General features: G+C 45.1%; 1 protein-coding gene across 1 annotated transcript in view; it reads right to left on the bottom strand.

Annotated features, from left to right (window-relative positions):
- Positions 1 to 15,834: 15,834 nt before the first annotated feature.
- TTC28 (tetratricopeptide repeat domain 28) overlaps positions 15,835 to 18,724 on the bottom strand; it is a 385,385-nt gene continuing 382,495 nt past the window's right edge. The window contains exon 23 of the mRNA XM_049788080.1: positions 15,835 to 17,743. Within this exon, the coding sequence (XP_049644037.1) occupies positions 16,098 to 17,743 (1,646 nt within the window). The 3' untranslated portion in view covers positions 15,835 to 16,097. The remainder of the gene's footprint in view (positions 17,744 to 18,724) is intronic.

Below are 18,724 nucleotides of genomic sequence, written 5' to 3'. Positions count from 1 at the left end.
AGGAGTAACCCCTGAGCACTGCTGGGTGTGACCCCAAAACAAAAAAACAAACAAAAAAGTAATTAGTTATAAGAAGTCACTTTGAGCACCTCCAGGTGAGGCCCCAAAACAAAAACAATAAAAAACATCCTGCCTGTTCAACCCAAAAGTATTGAGTACATTGGTTAGCTACATGCCCAATTTTTAAAAAGGGAAAAATATTGGACCTCTATCTCATATCACATGCAAAAGTTATTTCAAAATGGTTTAAAGATCTCCATGTTTGATTTGAATTCAAGATTGCCATAAGCAGATCTCAACATGATACTGACTTCAAAGGTGTCTTGATGAATTGGCACCACTGATTAGAGAAAACAAGCTAAAAATAAACAAATGGGACCACATCAAACTGAAAGGTTTCAACACTACAAAGGAAACTAAGGCAAAAATGAAAACAAATTATGTACCTGACAAGGAATGATGAGCTGCTTGAAGGAATGCTTTAGAGTTATTTAAAGCATTCATAAGCTCACATCAAAAACCAAAAACAACACAGAGTTCAACAGACTTTGACCATGCTTTGCATGTGGGAGGCCCAGGTTAGATCCCTGGCACCTATGTTTCCCTCAGCGCTTCTAAGAACAACTACCAAACAGAGTCAGGATTATAGCCCGAGTACCACCAGAATTAGTACTTCCCCCATCAAAAAAAAAAAATCAAAATAAATTTAAAAATATATTCCATCAAAAACTGGGGAGGAGAGTTGGATGCTTCTCCAGATGATATTACCTGCCAACTGATAATTTTAAAAAGTGCTAATCATCACTGTTTATCAAGGAAATGAAAATGATAGTGAGATAGCATATCACACGGGGATAATAACCTTTATTAAAAATAACCAGAAGGACCAGTGCAGTAGGGATGCCTTGGCCAAGGGACCCTCATTCACTGTTGGTAAATGTCATCTGGTTTTGTCTCTTAAAATCAGTAAAAGATTAAAAGTAGCGGCTGGAGCCATAACACAGTGGGTAGAGTATTTGTTTTGTTTTTGTTTTGTTTGGTTTGGTTTTTGGTTTTTGGTTTTTGGGTCACACCCGGCGGTGCTCAGGGGTTACTCCTGGCTGTCTGCTCAGAAATAGCTCCTGGCAGGCACGGGGGACCATATGGGACACCGGGATTCGAACCAACCACCTTTGGTCCTGGATCGGCTGCTTGCAAGGCAAACGCCGCTGTGCTATCTCTCCGGGCCCAAAACTTTCTTTTCTTTTTTTTTTTTTTTTTTTTTGGTTTTTGGGCCACACCCAGTGTTGCTCAGGGGTTACTCCTGGCTCTCTGCTCAGAAATAGCTCCTGGCAAGCATGGGGGGGGGGGGAACCATATGGGACACCGGGATTCGAACCAACCACCTTTGGTCCTGGATCGGCTGCTTGCAAGGCAAACGCCGCTGTGCTATCTCTCCGGGCGAGTATTTGTTTTTTTATTGCACATGGCTGACCCAGTTCTATTCCCGGCATCCCATATGGTCCCCCAAGCCTGCCAGGAGTGATTTCTGAGCACAGAACTAGGAGTAACTCCTGAGTTCCTCTGGGTGTAGCAAAAAAAAAAAAAAAAAGATTAAAAGTAGAGCATCCTGGTGGCTGGCAATATAGCATGGAGGTAAGGCATTTGCTTTCCATGCAGAAGGACGGTGGTTTGAATCCTGGCATCCCATATGGTCCTCCGTGCCTGCCAGGGGCGATTTCTGAGCTTAGAGCCAGGAGTAACCCCTGAGAGATGCCAGGTGTGACCCAAAAACCAAAAAAAAAAAAAGTAGAGCATCCATATTATCTAGAAACTCCATTTTTTCATTTTTTTCTTTGGGGGCTACACCTGTTAGTGCTCAATGTTTACTCTTGGCTCTGTGCTCAGAATCACTCTGAGCAGTTCTAGGGAACCATATTATGGGTTGCTTGGAATTGAACCTTGGTTCTTCACATGCAAGGCAGGTGCCTTACCTGCTTTACTATCTCTCTAGCCCTTCAACTCCATTTCATTCCTTTTTTGGTGTGTGTGTGTGTGTGTGTGTGTGTGTGTGTGTGTGTGTGTGTGTGTGTGTGTGTGTGTGTATACCCTACAATGCTCAGGGGGTAATTTCCATGTGTAAAATTACCTCACACACTACATTTCCACTTTCAGGCAGATGGGTCTGAAGAAGGAAGGGTAGCTGCAAAGAATTAATAAACCAAGCCAGTTAGGAATGAATCATGGAGCCAGTTTGCTTCTTACCTCCTGGTCTCTCTGCACACCAAAACCAGACTGACTTTTTTTAAAAAAAAAAAAAGGTTTTTGTTTTTTTTTTTGTTTTTTCGGGCCACACCCGTTTGATGCTCAGGGGTTACTCCTGGCTAAGCGCTCAGAAATTGCCCCTGGCTTGGGGGGACCATATGAGACGCCGGGGGATTGAACTGTGGTCCTTCCTTGGCTAGCGCTTGCAAGGCAGACACCTTACCTCTAGCGCCACCTTGCCAGCCCCTAAAATTTATTTTAATATATAAAAATTTTTATTTAAGCACCATGATTATAAGTATGATTGTAGTTGGGTTTCAGTCATAAACAATTAACAGAAGATCATATTTTTTTTTTTTTACTTTTTTGGGCCACACCCAGTGACACTCAGGGGTTACTCCTGGCTATGCACTGCCTGCATCTGCTCCTTCAGAGGGAACCTCTGCTGTCATGGGTGGTGGGGCAGCGGAGCAACATGAAGCCATTCAGAACATGGGCCATGTGCACATATGTTCCAGTGACGAGCACTGCACACTCAGTCCAGCTGAAGGAAGCTGTGATGGTAATTATCCACCAGAGGGTCAAATCACTCATCATCGTTGGGGTCTTCTTGGGCCCTTGGGTCCCTGTTCAGGTGCCAGTTGTAAAATATATCTCCACGTTGTGAAATCGCCCACATGCTGTATTTCCAACACCAGGCAGATAGGTCTGAAGCAGGTTGCAAAGAATTAATAAATTAAAAAAAAAAGAATTAATAAACCAAGCCAATCAGGAGAGAGTCATGGAGTCAGTGCCTTCTCACCTTATGGCCTCTCTGAGCACTAAGCCAAACTAACCTTTCTTTATTCTTCCAGTACAAATTCTACCAGTGGCACTTAGAGGTTTCTCCTGGCTCTGTGCTCAGAAATTACTCCTGGCAGGCTCAGGGACCCATATGAGATGTCAGGGATCAAGCCTGGATTGGTCAAATGCAAGGCAGAAACACTACTTGCTGTGCTATCGCTCAGGCCCCCACAATTCCATTTCTTTACATTGATCACCAGAACACGAAAACATTAACTTGTATATATACTTTTGGAAATTTTGGGGGGAATCACATCTATTGATGTGCTTACTCCTGGCTCTACACTCAACCATCATTCCTGGCAGACTCAAGGGACCATATGGGTGCTGTGAATGGGATGCTGGAGAGTGGCCAGACACTGACCTTCCTGTGCTCTGTAGAAGAGTTTTTGTTTTGTTTTGTTTTGTTTTGTTTTTACTTTTGGGTCACACCCAGTGACTCAGGAGTTACTTTTGGCTATGCACTCAGAAATCGCTTCTGGCTTGGGGAATCATATGAGGCACTGGGGGATCAAACTGTGGTCCGTCCTAGGCTAATGAGCACAAGGCAGATGCCTTACCACTTGCACCATTGCTCCGGCCTGTGACTTAGAGTCTTTTCTTTTACTGTTGCCAAATATCTCAGCTCACTCTGGGTTTTTGTTTTTATACTTTCATGACTCTGGCCTCCAATGTGGCCCCAACTGACCTCCACTGCCCCCAATCTCAGATTACATGATTACTTTTTTGGGGGTTCCCCTTAAGCTCCATGCTACAAAAACCTGTTCTCTTCAAGATATTTTGGATTGGGAGCCCAGAGCAATAGTATAAGCAGGTAGGGCATATTTGCTTTGCATTCAGCCAACCCAGCCAACTTGAGTTTCATTCTTGGTACCCCATATAGTTTCCTGAACACCACCAGGAATAATTCCTGAGCACCACCAAGTATGGAGTGTGGCCCCAAAACCCAAAACAACAATAACAAAAATAGATATCCCAGGTTGAACTCAGGAGAGAAGAGACTGGACTGTGAGACTGTCTGTTTCCTTTCATTGTGATCTTCCCTCCATTGGCCGACCTTGCCGCTTTTGCCCTACTCTGGCCTCCACAGCTGCCAGCGGGCAGAGTGTGAAGTGTAGAATGACACTCTCTTAGGGCGTTATTTGGTTTCTGGGGACTGGGCCCAGTCCTGGGTCCTCCTCAGGCGAGGCTGGGACGCAGGGAACAGGAGAGAAGGCAGCTCATCAAATGAGGGCCTCTCCTCTCATTTACCCTCCTTGCAATACTGTTCACATGTCCTACATATTTATTTTTATCAACTGTGTTTGCTTTATCACAACAAAGTGTGAGCAAGTAGCTGTGAAGTGATTTTTGAAAGCAAATTCAAGAATTGCCCTTATTTTTCCTTAGTGACATCTCAGTTTTGTTTGGCTTTTGCATTTTGGTTCCAAAATAAAATGGTTTATGCTTCAGAAAACTCGGTATGTGGAGAAAAATAAATAAATAAATAAAAAAGAAGTCCACTCCTGATAATAGGCTGCCAAACATATCAAGTAAATATATTCACTTACCAATCCCAATTAATGTCACGAGTAAACTTTGAGTTCTGCTGCTTGGAGTTAATGTTGTTCCAGAATTTGAAAACTTTTTATTTAATATAAATGTATTAGAATATTTGTATATTTAAGACTATTATTGTTCCCTGCAGCCTAAATGCACAATTGCCACAACTTTAATAAATATCAAGCGATTGGATGCAAATTCATTTGAGAGGCAAAATGTTTCTTTAATGCCAACATGTCCCTTTAATATATTTGGATCCAGATGTTCCTGCTCCATTTGCTGGGTGGATGCAGCATTAGCTGTCAGTTCCCTGCTGTTCGCCATTATTTAGTATTATTAGAGGCTGCAAGCATGCATACTCATTGGAAAAGTTGAAGAAATGCTTTAAGTTGAGAAAGACACCACACTGCAGACCCGTTCCAGAAAATCTGAGGTTAAAAGCTACATAGCGGGGCCAGAGAGATGGCAGGAGGTAGGGCATTTGCCTTGCATACAGAAGGACAATGGTTCGAACCCCGGCATCCCATGTGGTTCCCTGAGTCTGCCAGGAGTGATTTCTAAACGTAGAGCCAGGGGTAACCCCTGAGCATTGCCAGATGTGACCCAAAAAAAAACTAAAAAAAAAAAAGAAAAAAAAAAGAAAAAAAAGAGGCAGGATTAAGAGTATAGGATACTCTTAGTATCTTAGTCTTAGAGTAAGGATATAGGACTCTCTTAGTATCCTTACTCTTAGAGTAAGGATAGTATAGGAGAATAAAGGCTCTTGACTTGGCCTCAGCTCAATTCTTAGTACCCAGATGGTCTCCTGAGCACTGTCAGGAGTAACACCTTAGGACAGAGCCAGGAATAAGCCCTGAACTACTAGGTGTTATACCAAAACAGAAAATAAAATAAATAACTGACTAGCTAAAAGCAATCCTCCTTGTTCTTGCCTTTGGGGGAAGGGGGATATTTGCTTATTTTTTTTTTTTTGTGGTATATTTTTCTTCTTTTTTTCTTTTTCGTTTCCCCCCCCCCCTTTTTTTAATTCTATTTTCTCTCCTTTGTTGGTACATTTTTGAGGAGTGCCACACTAGCAGCTCTCAGAGGTTACCCCTGGCTCTGCACTTAGGAATCACTCCTGGCAGTGTTCAGGGGACCATATGGGATCCCAGAGATTGAACGCAGGTCCACCGTGTGCAAGACAAACACCCTACCTGCTATTCTATCATTCCAGCATTAAAAAAAATTTTTTTTTATTTTTGGGCCACATCCAGCTGTGTTCAGGGGTTACTACTGGCCATGAGCTCATAAATCACTCCTGGAAGGCTCAGTGAACCATATGGGATGCAGGGGATCGAACCTGGGTCAGCAGCATGCTAAGGTAAACACCCTACCCACTGTGCTATGGCTCTGGCTCAGAAAATTTCTAATTTAACAGTCTTAGCAAAGTAAATTTCTGACATGGTGCCTTATATAGTGGAACTGCTAAAGACTTCGTTTATGTTAACACACACATTTTATTGTTCTTTGAAGTATTGGCTTTTTTTTGGGGGGGTACACCCACCAGTGCTCAGGGGTTACTCCTGGCTCTACGCTCAGAAATCTCTCCTGGCAGGTTCTGGAGACAATATGGGATGCTGGGATTCGAACCACCATTCTTCGGCATGCAAGGCAAACGCCCCACCTCCATGCTATCTCTCCGGCCTGAAGTATTGGCTTCTTATCTAATTATACTGTAACCCAGAAAATTCAGCCTCTCTACTTTTCTGGGTAATACTGTTCTCCTCAGTGTCCTGTGTACAGCTCTTTTTTTTTTTTATTTTCCCACATGTGAATGTGTTTCTGGTTGCTATCTCAGGACCAGAGTTCCAACCCCTCAGAGGTACCGTCTGTATGCTCCTTAGCCAAGACTGATCCTTCCCAAGCAAGGAACAAGTAGACCCACTTACAGACTTTGTTTCTCTGGTTTTAAAAATACAGGGATTTTATGACAAGTATTTTGTGTAGAATGTTTATGGCTAGAGTCAATGAAATGCTCCTCTAATTTTCTTTTCCTTTTGCTGGGAGCACTTCCCAAGTCGAGCTTGGGAGAGCAATGATATCCAGCATACTTGGCCACATGGTTCAATTCTGGGCCTGGGGAGGCAGTGCTGGTTAGACGCAGCACTGCTCAGGGCCTCCAGGGTCAGATCTGGCGGTGCCAGGAGTGACACCTGAATAAACTCGAGCACTGCTGGGCATGACTCCAAAACAAGCTAGCAAAATGAAAAACAGAAAGATAAAAATAAACTTCTACTGAACAGCATTCTACTGTCTTTCATGAAATTTTAGTTTTTTCTCTTTCTCTTGCTCTGTCTCTCTTGCTTTCTTTCTCAGTTCAGATTTGGCAGTGCTCCTGGGTTATTTTCAGCTCTCTGCTTGGGGAACCAGGTGGAGCCAGGCTTTGAACCCAGAACTTGCAAAGCATGGGACTCTGGCCATGGGGCTATTTCTCTATTCCTTTGTTTATTTATTTATGTTTTTGGGTCACACCTGGCTGTGTTCAGGGGTTACTCCTGACTCTGCACTCAGAAATCTTTCCTGGCAGGCTCAGGGGGAACAATATGGGATGCTAGGGATCGAACCCATGTAGGCTGTGTGCAAGGCAAATGCCTACCCACTGGGCTATCTATCATTTCAACCCCACGTTCCCTCATTTTCTTTTTATTTATTTATTTATTTATTTATACTTATTTATTTAAATTTTGGGGTCACACCTGGTGATGCTCAGAGGTTACTCCTGGCTATGTGCTCAGAAATTGCTCCTGACTTGGGGCACCATATGGGACACCAGGGATCGAACCCAGATCCATCCTAGGTCAGCCGCAGGCAAGGAAAATACCCTACCACTGTGCTAACACTCCAGCCCCTCATTTTCTTTTGTAAACTATACATATTCTCTATTTTAGATTTTTTTATTTTAGAATTTTTTTAATTTTATTTAAACAAGGGCCGGAGAGATAACATGGAGGGTAAGGAATTTGCCTTTCATTCAGAAGGTCATCGGTTCAAATCCCGGAGTCCCATATTGTCCCCAGAGCCTGCCAGGAGCGATTTCTGAGTGTAGAGCCAGGAGTAACCCCTGAGCGATGCCGGATGTAACCCAAAAAACCAAAAAAAATTTTTATTTAAACACCTTCATTACATACATGATCGTGTTTGTGCAACATTCCCATCACCAATGTCCCAAATCTCACTCCTCCCCACCCAACCTCCGCCTGTACTCTAGACAGGCTTTCTATTTCCCTCATACATTCTCATTATTAGAGTAATTCAAAATGTAGTTATTTCTTTAACTAAACTCATCCCTGTTTGTGGTGAGCTTCATGAGGCAAGCTGTAACTTCCAGCCCTTCTCTCTTTTGTGTCTAAAAATTATTATTGCAAGAATGTCTTTCATTTTTCTTAAAATCCATAGATGAGTGAGACTATTCTGTGTCTTTCTCTCCCTCTGACTTATTTCACTCAGCATAATAAATTCCATATACATCCATGTATAGGAAAATTTCATGACTTCATCTTTCCTGACAGCTGCATAATATTCCATTGTATATATGTACCACAGTTTCTTTAGCCATTCGTCTGTTGAAGGGCATCTTGGTTGTTTCCAGAGTCTTGCTATGCTAAATAGTGCTGCAATGAATATAGGTGTAAAGAAGGGATTTTTATATTGTATTTTTGTGTTCCTAGGGTATATTCCTAGGAGTGGTATAGCTGGATCGTATGGGAGCTCGATTTCCAGTTTTTGGAGGAATCTCCATGTCGCTTTCCATAAAGGTTGAACTAGACAGCATTCCCACCAGCAGTGGATAAGAGTTCCTTTTAAAAGTATTAGGCTCCGGCATAAAAACATAAAATTGAGCTATTGTCTTGTCCACTACTCTTTCATTCTAATCTCTATCATAAAATGTATATAGTTCTTACAAGTAGCATGTCAGCAGCAGTGAACAATTTACTTTATAAGGTCAAAAAAGATTGTAGTCCACTGTGAAAACTTGTTGAATAGCATGAATAAGATATACCTTTTAATATCTCATTAATGCTGCTAGAACCACAGAACCTTCCAGCGAGGCTTGGTAGGTGTCTATTCATTTCATTGTGATATTTTGGAGAGCTTTTTATATTAAAAATTCTTCAATGGTTTGTTCTTTTTTGGGGGGCCACACCCGTTCGATGCTCAGGGGTTACTCCTGGCTAAGCGCTCAGAAATAGGCCCTGGCTTGGGGGGACCATATCAGACACTGGGGGATCGAACCACGGTCCTTCCTTGGCTAGCGCTTGCAAGGCAGACACCTTACCTCTAGCGCCACCTCGCCGGCCCCTCTTCAATGGTTTTTAGCGGTTTCATACACCTTAAAATAGCTAAGATCTTGGTAATTTTTATTTACCTTCTGTTATTTATGTCTAAACTGAGTTATGTTATTTCTGCCTTAGGTGTGGCAATGTGCCTGATTACTTCATATTTGTTCTGTGTCTCATTCTTGTTATGTGACCCTGTCTGTACACATGACCCTATTTTCATGACTTATTTTATATTGCTTATGAATAATACAGATCCACTCTGGGAGACGGGGATCAATCTACACTTTATAAATTCATTTGCTCAATTATCTGACTCACATGTGCTTTGACATTTCTGTCTGCTTTCTCAGTCATTCAGAGAAGAGAGAAAAATTTCCCCCTTTGAATTTATGATTTTCTAAATCAGTGGTTCTCCCATTTTTGACATGAGGAATTTTGAAGCTATCTGGATAACTCCACACAAATTTAAAATTTGTCTTTCTGCTAACCTTTTAAACATAAGACAGTTGATCTTTGTTCTTAGTGCCTCTAATAGCTGTTTTGCTGATCCTTTCATATATCAACTATTAAAATATCCCTCTTTGGGAACAAGGAGCCAGGATTAACCCCTGAGCACTGCCAGGTGTGGCCCAAAAACCAAAAGGAAAAAAAAATGTCCCTTTGCTTTGGTAGTTTCTTTTCTCTCCACTCAAATAGCTTATAGGATTTTGTTTTGCTAACAGGGATCAAAACTATGGTCTCATACAAGCAAAGCATGTGCTTTGCCACTGTTATATATATTTTCTTTTAGAAATGTTTTATTTTGGGACCGGAGAGATAGCATGGAAGTTAGGCGTTTGCCTTGAATGCAGAAGGACAGTGGTTTGAATCCCGGCATCCCATATGGTTTTCCCGAGCCTGCCAGGAGCGATTTCTGAGCGTAGAGCCAGGAGTAACTCTTGAGCGCTGCTGGGTGTGACCCAACCCCCCCCAAAAAAGAAATGTTTTATTTTATTTGTATATTCTCATTTATTTATTTATTTATTTATTTATTTATTTATTTATTTATTTATTTATTTATTTTGGTTTTTGGGCCACATCCGGTGATGCTCAGGGGTCGAGCCGTGGTCGAACCTCGGTCTGTCCTATGTTAGTGCGTGCAAGGAAGACGCTCTACCACTTGTGACACTGCTACAGCTTAATTTATTTTTTCTCCACTGATTAGTTTGAAAATATAACCCTCAATTTCTTTGTGATTCTACATGCTTAACTTATTCTAAAAATATTCTACTCTTTTTTTTTTAATTATTTTTGGTACCCAGAAGTGCTCAGGGCTTACTCTGGGTTCTGCACTCAGGAATCACTCCTGACCTGCTCAGGGGTACTTAAGGATGCTGAGGATTGAATGCAGATTAACTGCATGAAAGATAATTGTCCTGCCCACTGTACTATCACTCTGGCTCCTACTCTTCTCTTCCCAAACAACTTATCACATGTCTATGCTCTTATTTTAAGCATTCTTGTATTTCTTTTTTTCTTTTTTCTTTTTTGTTTTTTTGGGTCATACTTGGCAGTGCTCAGGGGTTATTCCTTTCTGGCTCTTTGCTCAGAAATTGCTCCTGGCAGGCTCAGGCGACCATATGGGATGCTGGGATTCGAACCACTGACCTCCTGCATGCAAGGCAAATGCCTTACCTCCATGCTATCTCTCTGGCCCCGCATTCTTGTATTTCTATTGTTCATAACTGCAGAGTTGTGCCATTTCTCTTTCACACAGTCAATATTGTTTCAGCTTAGTTATGGTTACCAAATTCTGTGTTCACTATTTTTTTAATTTGTTTTGGGCCACACCCAGTGATGCTCAGGGATTACTCCTGGCTAGGTATCAGAAATCGCTCCTGGCTTTGGGGGACCATGTAGGATGCCGGGGGATTGAACTGCAGTCCGTCCTAGGCTAGTGCAGGCAAGGCAGCTGCCTTACTGCTTGCACCATCACTCTGAACTTATGTTCAATATTTTTATGTTTCTTCATCATTTACATGTTTCTCTTTTCTGATATTTCCTTTGAAAGTTTCTTTAGGTATGGGAAGATTTATTTTAATTTTTGTTTCAATACTTACATAACCATGGAGGGATTTTTTTGTTGTTATTTTTTGTTTTTTGGGCCACACTCAGCAGTGCCCAGGAGTTACTCCTGGCTCTGTGCTCAGAAATTGCTCCTGGCAGGCTCAGGGGACCATATAGGATGCCAGGAATCAAGCTGGGGTCCGTCCAGGGTTGGATGCGTGCAAGGCAAATGCCCTACCACTGTGCTAATGCTCCGGCCTCAACTATGGAGTTTTCTAATCTTCTAACTAGGACCCCAGAAACTCAGAAGCAAACCTGGGCTTCAGCCTACCATGTATTTTCCCTTCCTGCCTCTCTCCCTCCCTTCCTTCCTTTCTTCCCTCCTCTTATTCCTTTCCTCTTTCCTCCTCCCTCCCTCCCTTCCTTCTTTTTTTTTTTTGTTTTTTTTTTTTGTTGTTGTTGTTTTTGGGCCACACCCGGCGGTGCTCAGGGGTTACTCCTGGCTGTCTGCTCAGAAATAGCTCCTGGCAGGCACGGGGGACCATATGGGACACCGGGATTCGAACCAACCACCTTTGGTCCTGGATCAGCTGCTTGCAAGGCAAAAGCCGCTGTGCTATCTCTCCGGGCCCCTCCCTTCCTTCTTACCTTCATTTCTTCTCTCCTGTCCCTCCCTCCCTCTTTCCTTTCTTTTTTCCTTCCTCCAGAGGTTCTCAGGGTTTGTTTCTGGCTCTGTATTCCTGGTGGGGCTCAGGGGACCATATGGGAAGCCAGGGATTGAGCCGGGGTCAGCCTCATGCAAGGCAAGTGCCCTACCTACGGTACTATCTCTGTGCCCTCTGACCCCTCCCTGTGCTTGCTTTTTCATGCAACCTTCTGCAGGAATGGAGGCTCCAGGGCATTTATGTGGATAAAACCACAGAAGGAAATAACTGCCCTCAATGTAGTGTAGAGAAACGTATAAAGTAGGGAACACGGGTAGAAAATGATACAAATACACCACTTAAAACTGATGGAATCCATGCTTTAATAGACACTGAAATCACAAAGGAAGGCCAAGTGCCTTAGCAATCTCAATAAAAATATGAAGTTCTTTTTACAGGGTAAATTTCATAATATAAAAAGTTTAATGCCATCTGGAAATTGTAATTTACAAAAAGAGTCTGTGGAGGCTAAAGCTGGCTAACACTGCATACGGGGGGGGGGGGAGCATGAGAGCCGCAAGGGGAAGGATCGAGGTGGGGGCGTCCTCACATGGAACATCTTGGCAGGCTCTGGCATCACAAGGTCCCGACTCACAAACCACATATACAATCATCTTAAATAAAACAACGAAATAGGTGCTCAAAATGATACAGTTTTCACTTTTCTGCCTGGTGTCGTTTGTTTATTTATTTATTTATTTATTTATTTTTTCCAGCCTAAACAAAGACAGTGTCAGTTTTCCTCCCGGCAAAAGTGGCAGGACAGGCGGGTACAATAAACTAGAGGAGAGTAGGGGAGGACAGCCTGTGGGCCACTGTCTTCTTCCCCCAAGACCCAGCAAGACTCAGTGTGGACCAGGAATCTTGAAAATTGGGGTGGCAGTGACTACCTGGATCAAATAGATCAAAATGTCTATTTTAGTAGCTAATTTTGTCTTGGTGTTTGACTTAGATGGAATTAGTGAAGCAGTGGAGTTTGTGGGTGAGATGGGGGGGGGGGAGAGAGAGAGAGAGAGAGAGAGAGAGAGAGAGAGAGAGAGAGAGAGAGTGAGAGTTTATTTCCTGCCTTGCTTTGTGAACATTACTATTCTTTCTAGAGTTTTTTGCTGGCATAAATGTATTTGCATAGGGCATAGTTGTTTTCTGAGCTGAAAAAGAAATCTATCCCATGATATCTGTATATTGTGAGGAAAAAAATGTTTGTAAATTGGAGGGGGTATTAGACCACACCTGACTGTGTTCAGGGGACTATATGTGTTGTGTGGGTGGAACAGGTCTTGGCCACATGTATGACAAGCGTCTGAACCTGGATACTATCTCTCTGGCCCTGTTTGTAAAATTTACTCACGTCCATTGACAATTTCTATGTTGGACAGAGACAGGTGGGGGCTGTAACTTTTGTCTATGTGGCTCAAGTTTTCATCTAAGTCAATCCATACAGTGACATGAAGTTTCCCTAGATGGCAGATACAAAACATTATTCTGAATTCTGTCACCTATATTAGGAGGCAGAAAACATTTTAAAACATGGGACTAGAGCATTAGCAGGTAAGGCATTTTGCTTGCATGAGGCAGATCCCAGCATCTCATATGGTCCCCCTATGTACTGCTAGGAGTAATTCCTGAGTACAGAGCTAGGAGTAACCTCCGAGTATTACTGGGTGTGATCCAAAAACCAAAAAGAAAAACTTTGTAAAACATCATGTGTTAAGAGATTTTTGGGCCTTATGGATCTAGACAAGGTCAAGACTATATTATATTATGTGACTACTTAAACAAGACCCATTCTTAGCTATACAAAGCCAGATTCATGTTGGTGTGGATATAGTTGTCCAGCCTTGATCTAGGCAAAGAAATTTGAGTGATGTCATCTAAGTTTTATGATTTTCTTTAGTTGCCCGATAAACCCACTTTGATTTTATATTTTTTAATAATTTTCAGGTCACTCCCAGTGGTGCTCAGGGTTACTCATGGCTCTGCACTCAGAAATTACTCCTGGCAGGTTTGGGAGATCATATGGAATGCCAGGGATAGATCCTGGGTCAGCCACATGCAAAATAAACATCATACCCACTGTGCTATCACTCTGGCCCTTTTATAGCCATATTTTAGAAAGCACCAAGATTGACAGCAAACTTAAATGACACTGATTCTCCAGTGATATTTTAGTTGGCCCATTCTTTCATCAGCTTGGTTATCTCTTCTTTGAAGCTTATACCTCCAAAAAAAAATCACATATGCCACCATCAGACTTTTCAATGAAACTTGTAATTATGATGCACACAGAACTAAAGCCAGGTGAGGGTCCATGAGCCCTCTGGCTGGTCAGGTCACCGTGGACAGCTGTCTAGTGGCACACAGGTGCTGGAGTGAGCTAAAGGCCTCCTCCCATCTTCTCAAAGGGAGTTGGACCCTCGAATTCTCCTCCAGAGCTCTTTGGCACTTGGGAAGACGGAGAACAGAACAGCCTAACGACACAGAGATACTGAAATGGACCTTGAGGCTCATTTTTTCATTGTTCTCGAGGACCTGATTTTGCTATCTAAATGCACAGTGTTGGAGAGTTGATTTACTTTTATTAATATTTATTTTGTTCCCTCTGGACATGAACTCAGCCTCATAGTTGCTTCTTGGTGTTTTCCAGTGTTGGTGTCAGTGGGACAGTCTTGCTGTCTGTGTTAATGTTTGGAGAACATCGCGAGCACTGTAGAAATAGGTGTGTGGGTGGTGGTGGGGGACAAGGGGCAGTTGGTGAGTGATGATAAACCCTGAATCCATCTAGATTCAAAGTTCTCTCCCTGGGGCTCTTAATGTTAACGTCCCCCCCACCAGACCCTCCTGTTCAGTCTGAGCTGGGGTTATCCTAACTCACCTTGGTGGGAGAAAGACGTCCTTCCAGTCAGGAAGGTCAGATTTTTAACTTGAATCATTGGAGGGGCTTACGTTCTCCAAGGAGATTGAATACTAATGTGATTCTTAGTATTTAAAATAAATGAACAGTGACCCTCTGTTCTCTCGCCTCATCCAAGTGGGCTAAAATTACTCGGTGTGTTGCCATAGCTGCAGGAAAAGTCCATCTTTCTTTCGTGGGATATTTTCAGGGACATTTTTGTCCCCATCTGGCAATAATCCAGATATATATTCCCAGAACAACCCACTGTTTCTCTGGCTCAGAAATTCTTCCCAGCAAATTCTTCTCTGCTGGGAGGAGCTTGTCCTTCAGATGGCAGGACTAAGGGAACTCTGACAACACCTTTTAGACAGAAGTGGGTGGAGAGGCCAAGAGTTGGGAGAGTAGAAGAATAGAATGAAGCAGCGAATGATGGGAGTAGGAGCTGGAAGGCTAGTTTCTGAATTAATCTAGTTTGCCATGCATAGGATGACTTATTTTTATTTCTTTTTCTTGTTTTTGTTTTTTTTTTTTGCTGATAAGGAAACTAAAAACTTTCAGCCCCCCCACCCAAAGAACTGAATACTTATTGATGACTATTCAAAATTTGACATTTTAAAAAATCCTTTTGAGCTTTTAAAAAATAAGAGCTATAAATGCAAAGTACTGTTGATAATAAAACCAAGTGGTTTCTCCACGTACAAAAATGTCTGTAATGTTTTAAAAGCACAAAGTTGCATTTCAAATCACAATTGCATAGTTCTAAAATGCCTGGATAAGACGGTACATAAATTTTGTTTAAAAAATTCAAGTTTGGTGGATAGTGGCACCCAACGGATGTTTTGGAGAGCTCGGCAGAGCACTGTTCGGGATGGAAGCTCGGTCTCAAGGAAGTGAATTATTGCATTGTTCCTGCGATGTCTCAATGTCGCGGATCCCAAATCGCTAGAATTTAATTACAAATCATTGGTATTAAAAAAAAACACCACTTTATTCTGTATTTGGTGAATGTAATGATTTGCATGTGGAATTCAACGTAGAGAAAAATTCAACGTGGAGAATCCCATCTCCAAACAGCACCTGAAGCCTTTTTAAGAAAAAAAAAAAGTGGTTTGTTTTTCTGTGTAGAAAAGGTATTACATATATACCTCTTAGCAAAATATGTGCTCCCTTTCCTCTCCCATCCCCACCCCAGAACCATGACCACGTTTGTGTGTCTGTCTGTGTGTATATGTATAAAAAAAATGTCCTCTGGCAGAATCGTGTTGAAGATGAGAAGCCCGGGAGGTCAAAGGTAAACATTTGGTGAAGTGTGAAGAACAAATCCGTGGGCCTCACACACAGTCCCCACAGGAGTCCTGGTTTTTCGGCCAATCACTGAGTGTAAGTGTGTGCATACGTGTGCATGTGCCCCCACCCACCTTCCTCCTGCACAGTGAGTGCCCCTTTCCAGTGGCCTGGCAGTGGGGGGTCTGCACCCTCCCTCCGTGTGTGCCTGAAGCTGCTCTAGCATTTGGAGGATGGGAAGAAGCGACCTGCGGACAGAAACTTGTATCCGTTCCCTGCGGGCAGCCGCAGGGGACGCGGGGCAGAGGTGGCCGCAGTGGGCAGGGGCCGAGCAGCCTGCGCGGGGCTCTGTGCACGCCAGTGACCATTGGCTGGCACGTCCCCTCTGGAGGGCAGCGCCGTGGACAGCTCGCGCAGCTCCAGCCTGTCCCCACCGCTGCTGTCCTCCTTCTTATGGCGTGGGGACAGATTGAGGAGGCTGAGTACATCCCTGCGAGAGGTCATGGTCCCAGGGGGCCCGCGCACGGGCCTGGCAGGCGCTGGCGGTGCAGGGCCGCTCTGCCAAAACATCTTGAGGTTGTGCACGGCCTGCACCTTCTCGTCGATGGCTGCCAGCTTCAGCTTGTCCAGGGTGGGCGCGTCGGCGGGGCTGGAGCGTGAAGAGCCAGCCGACGATGAGTAAGACAGCGCGGGCGAGGGGGCACTGCTGCCCACCGGCGAATGGTGGCCCGAGCTGCTGGGGGACACATGGCGGGGCGACTTGGCAATGTGGGCACTGTAGGGGGAACTGGGGTACTTGAGCTTGAAGAGGGGCTGCTCAGAGCCCACCGATGCCAGCGAGCCAGAGGGACTCGGGCCACCTCTGTGCAAGGATGCTTCGGACGTGGCTGGGCTGCTGGAGCCCGAGGACGGGCCAACTTTGGGGAGGGACGAGCTCCGGGCCGGGGGCCTGGGCTTGGACGGGGTGGACGCAGGTGCACCTGGCCTGCTGAAAGCGCTGGTTTCGGACGCTCTGAAGACAGCAGCGGCTGCTGGGGGCATGCACGGGCTTCCCTCGGGGTTGCCACTGCTGCCACTTCCCCGCTGCAGCCGCTCTACTGCTAGCAGGTGGCTCTGCGTCTCCTCCAGGATCTTCTGTGCCAGCTCCTGCGGGTCCAGCTGGCCTCCTCCTGCTCCTCCTCCATCCTCCTGTGACTTCACGGTGCTGTCGGTCTCTGTGCTCGACTGATCCGACTCTCCTGTGTCTGAGCTGGCCAGTTTGCCCACCTTCTGGAAGGGCGAGTTGGGGCTGGGGATCAGGGTCATCATCTTCACCGGAGAGTTGGGGGTGCTCACGCTGCCCTTGGAACTCACCGACACATGCACTCGAGGGCCTGCATCCGGGGAGATGCGCTTCGTAGCTGCCGCCACTGCTGCTCCTGCTGCCCGGCTCTCCGGGTAGGCCGCCAGGGGCTCGGTGCTAATGATGGAGAAGCCTTCGTACTCCTCGTCGTCCTTGCCACTGCCCCCGCCGCCCAGGGCCACTCGTGTCTGCGGGGATGGCTGGCAGCGTGGCAGGGTGGCCCGCTGCGGGTAAGCGCCCTTGGCCACCCGGTGGTCATAGTCTTGCCGACCCCTGGACGGGCCACCGGCTTCAGATGACGATGATGCCCCCTCCGGCTTGGAGATGAAGCTCATGGAAGAGGCAATGGAGCTCAGGCTGTACACGGAGATGGCATCTGAGGCTATGCTGTCGGCGCCAGTCGGGGAGAAGGGGGGATGCTGGTACCCCAAGGGCAAGGCGTTGGACACCGACTGGGCTGACGCCAGGGACTCCAGGGAGGAGGAGCTGTCCAGGCTGAGGCGTTTGGGCAGCTCGGTGGAATCTGGGAGAAAAAGGGAAGGCCCCAAAGGGTGAGCGGTTAGAGGTTAGAGGCCTTCGTAGTGGTGAGTGGTGGTGGTGCGGTTTGGATATTTCTGGTCGTCCAAGAGCTAACAACATGCACGCACACAGCCTAAATTCAACTCAGAATCCTGGGAAACAAGCAGTGGACTAGTTGCACAGGAACAAAACCAGCCTGGAGTGTCCACAGCTAAGTATGCAGTATCCCTCACCCCACACTCAGAGTGCCACTCTGCTGCCTAAATCAGGGGGCCTACATGGGCCACCTGTTTCAACAGGGCCCAGCACTGGACAACAGTGTGTAAGGTCCCTCTGCTAAAGGCCCAGTCACAGCTCATTTTCAGCCAGCCCTCATTCTAACTCTTTGGTTTTCTTCTCTGAAGTACTTCTCTCTTAAACTTAACCTTCACTCCTTCACCTTTCCTTCCTTCACCCCGTTCTTGTACCCCAATCTGGGCTGCCCTGCCAAGTCTATCTCCTCTACTACCTGACCTTCCTTGCTCCCCCCAGGTACTTGTTGTGGCTTCTGAAATGTCCCCCAGCACACAACACACTTCTCTGAGACTTGACCAGCTGAGTCCAGGCCCAGACTAGCCTGTCCAACAGCCTAGTGGATATTTCTAAGCTGAAAGTGTCCATAAGTGGGGCCGGAGAGATAGCATTGAGGTAAGGCATTTGCCTTTCATGCAGAAGGATGGTGGTTTGAATCCTGGCATCCCATATGGTCCCCTGAGCCTGCCAGGAGCGATTTCTGAGCATAGAGCCAGAAGGAACCCCTGAGTGCTACTGGGTGTGACGCCCCCCCACCCAAAATTAAAGTGTCCATAAAGGACTTCAAACCTTTTCTCTTTGCCACATTCAGGGTCTTAGCAAGAATCTGAAGGGTCATTCTGACTGCGGCTCGCCAAAAAATGGGGTCGCCTTTGGCCCTCTCCTTCCTGCTGACTCATTCACCCACCTTCTG

This window comes from Suncus etruscus, chromosome 15 (genome assembly GCF_024139225.1).
Source record: "Suncus etruscus isolate mSunEtr1 chromosome 15, mSunEtr1.pri.cur, whole genome shotgun sequence".
In the NCBI taxonomy this organism is placed as follows: Eukaryota; Metazoa; Chordata; class Mammalia; order Eulipotyphla; family Soricidae; genus Suncus; species Suncus etruscus.
This window is presented reverse-complemented; position numbering and strand designations above follow the sequence as displayed.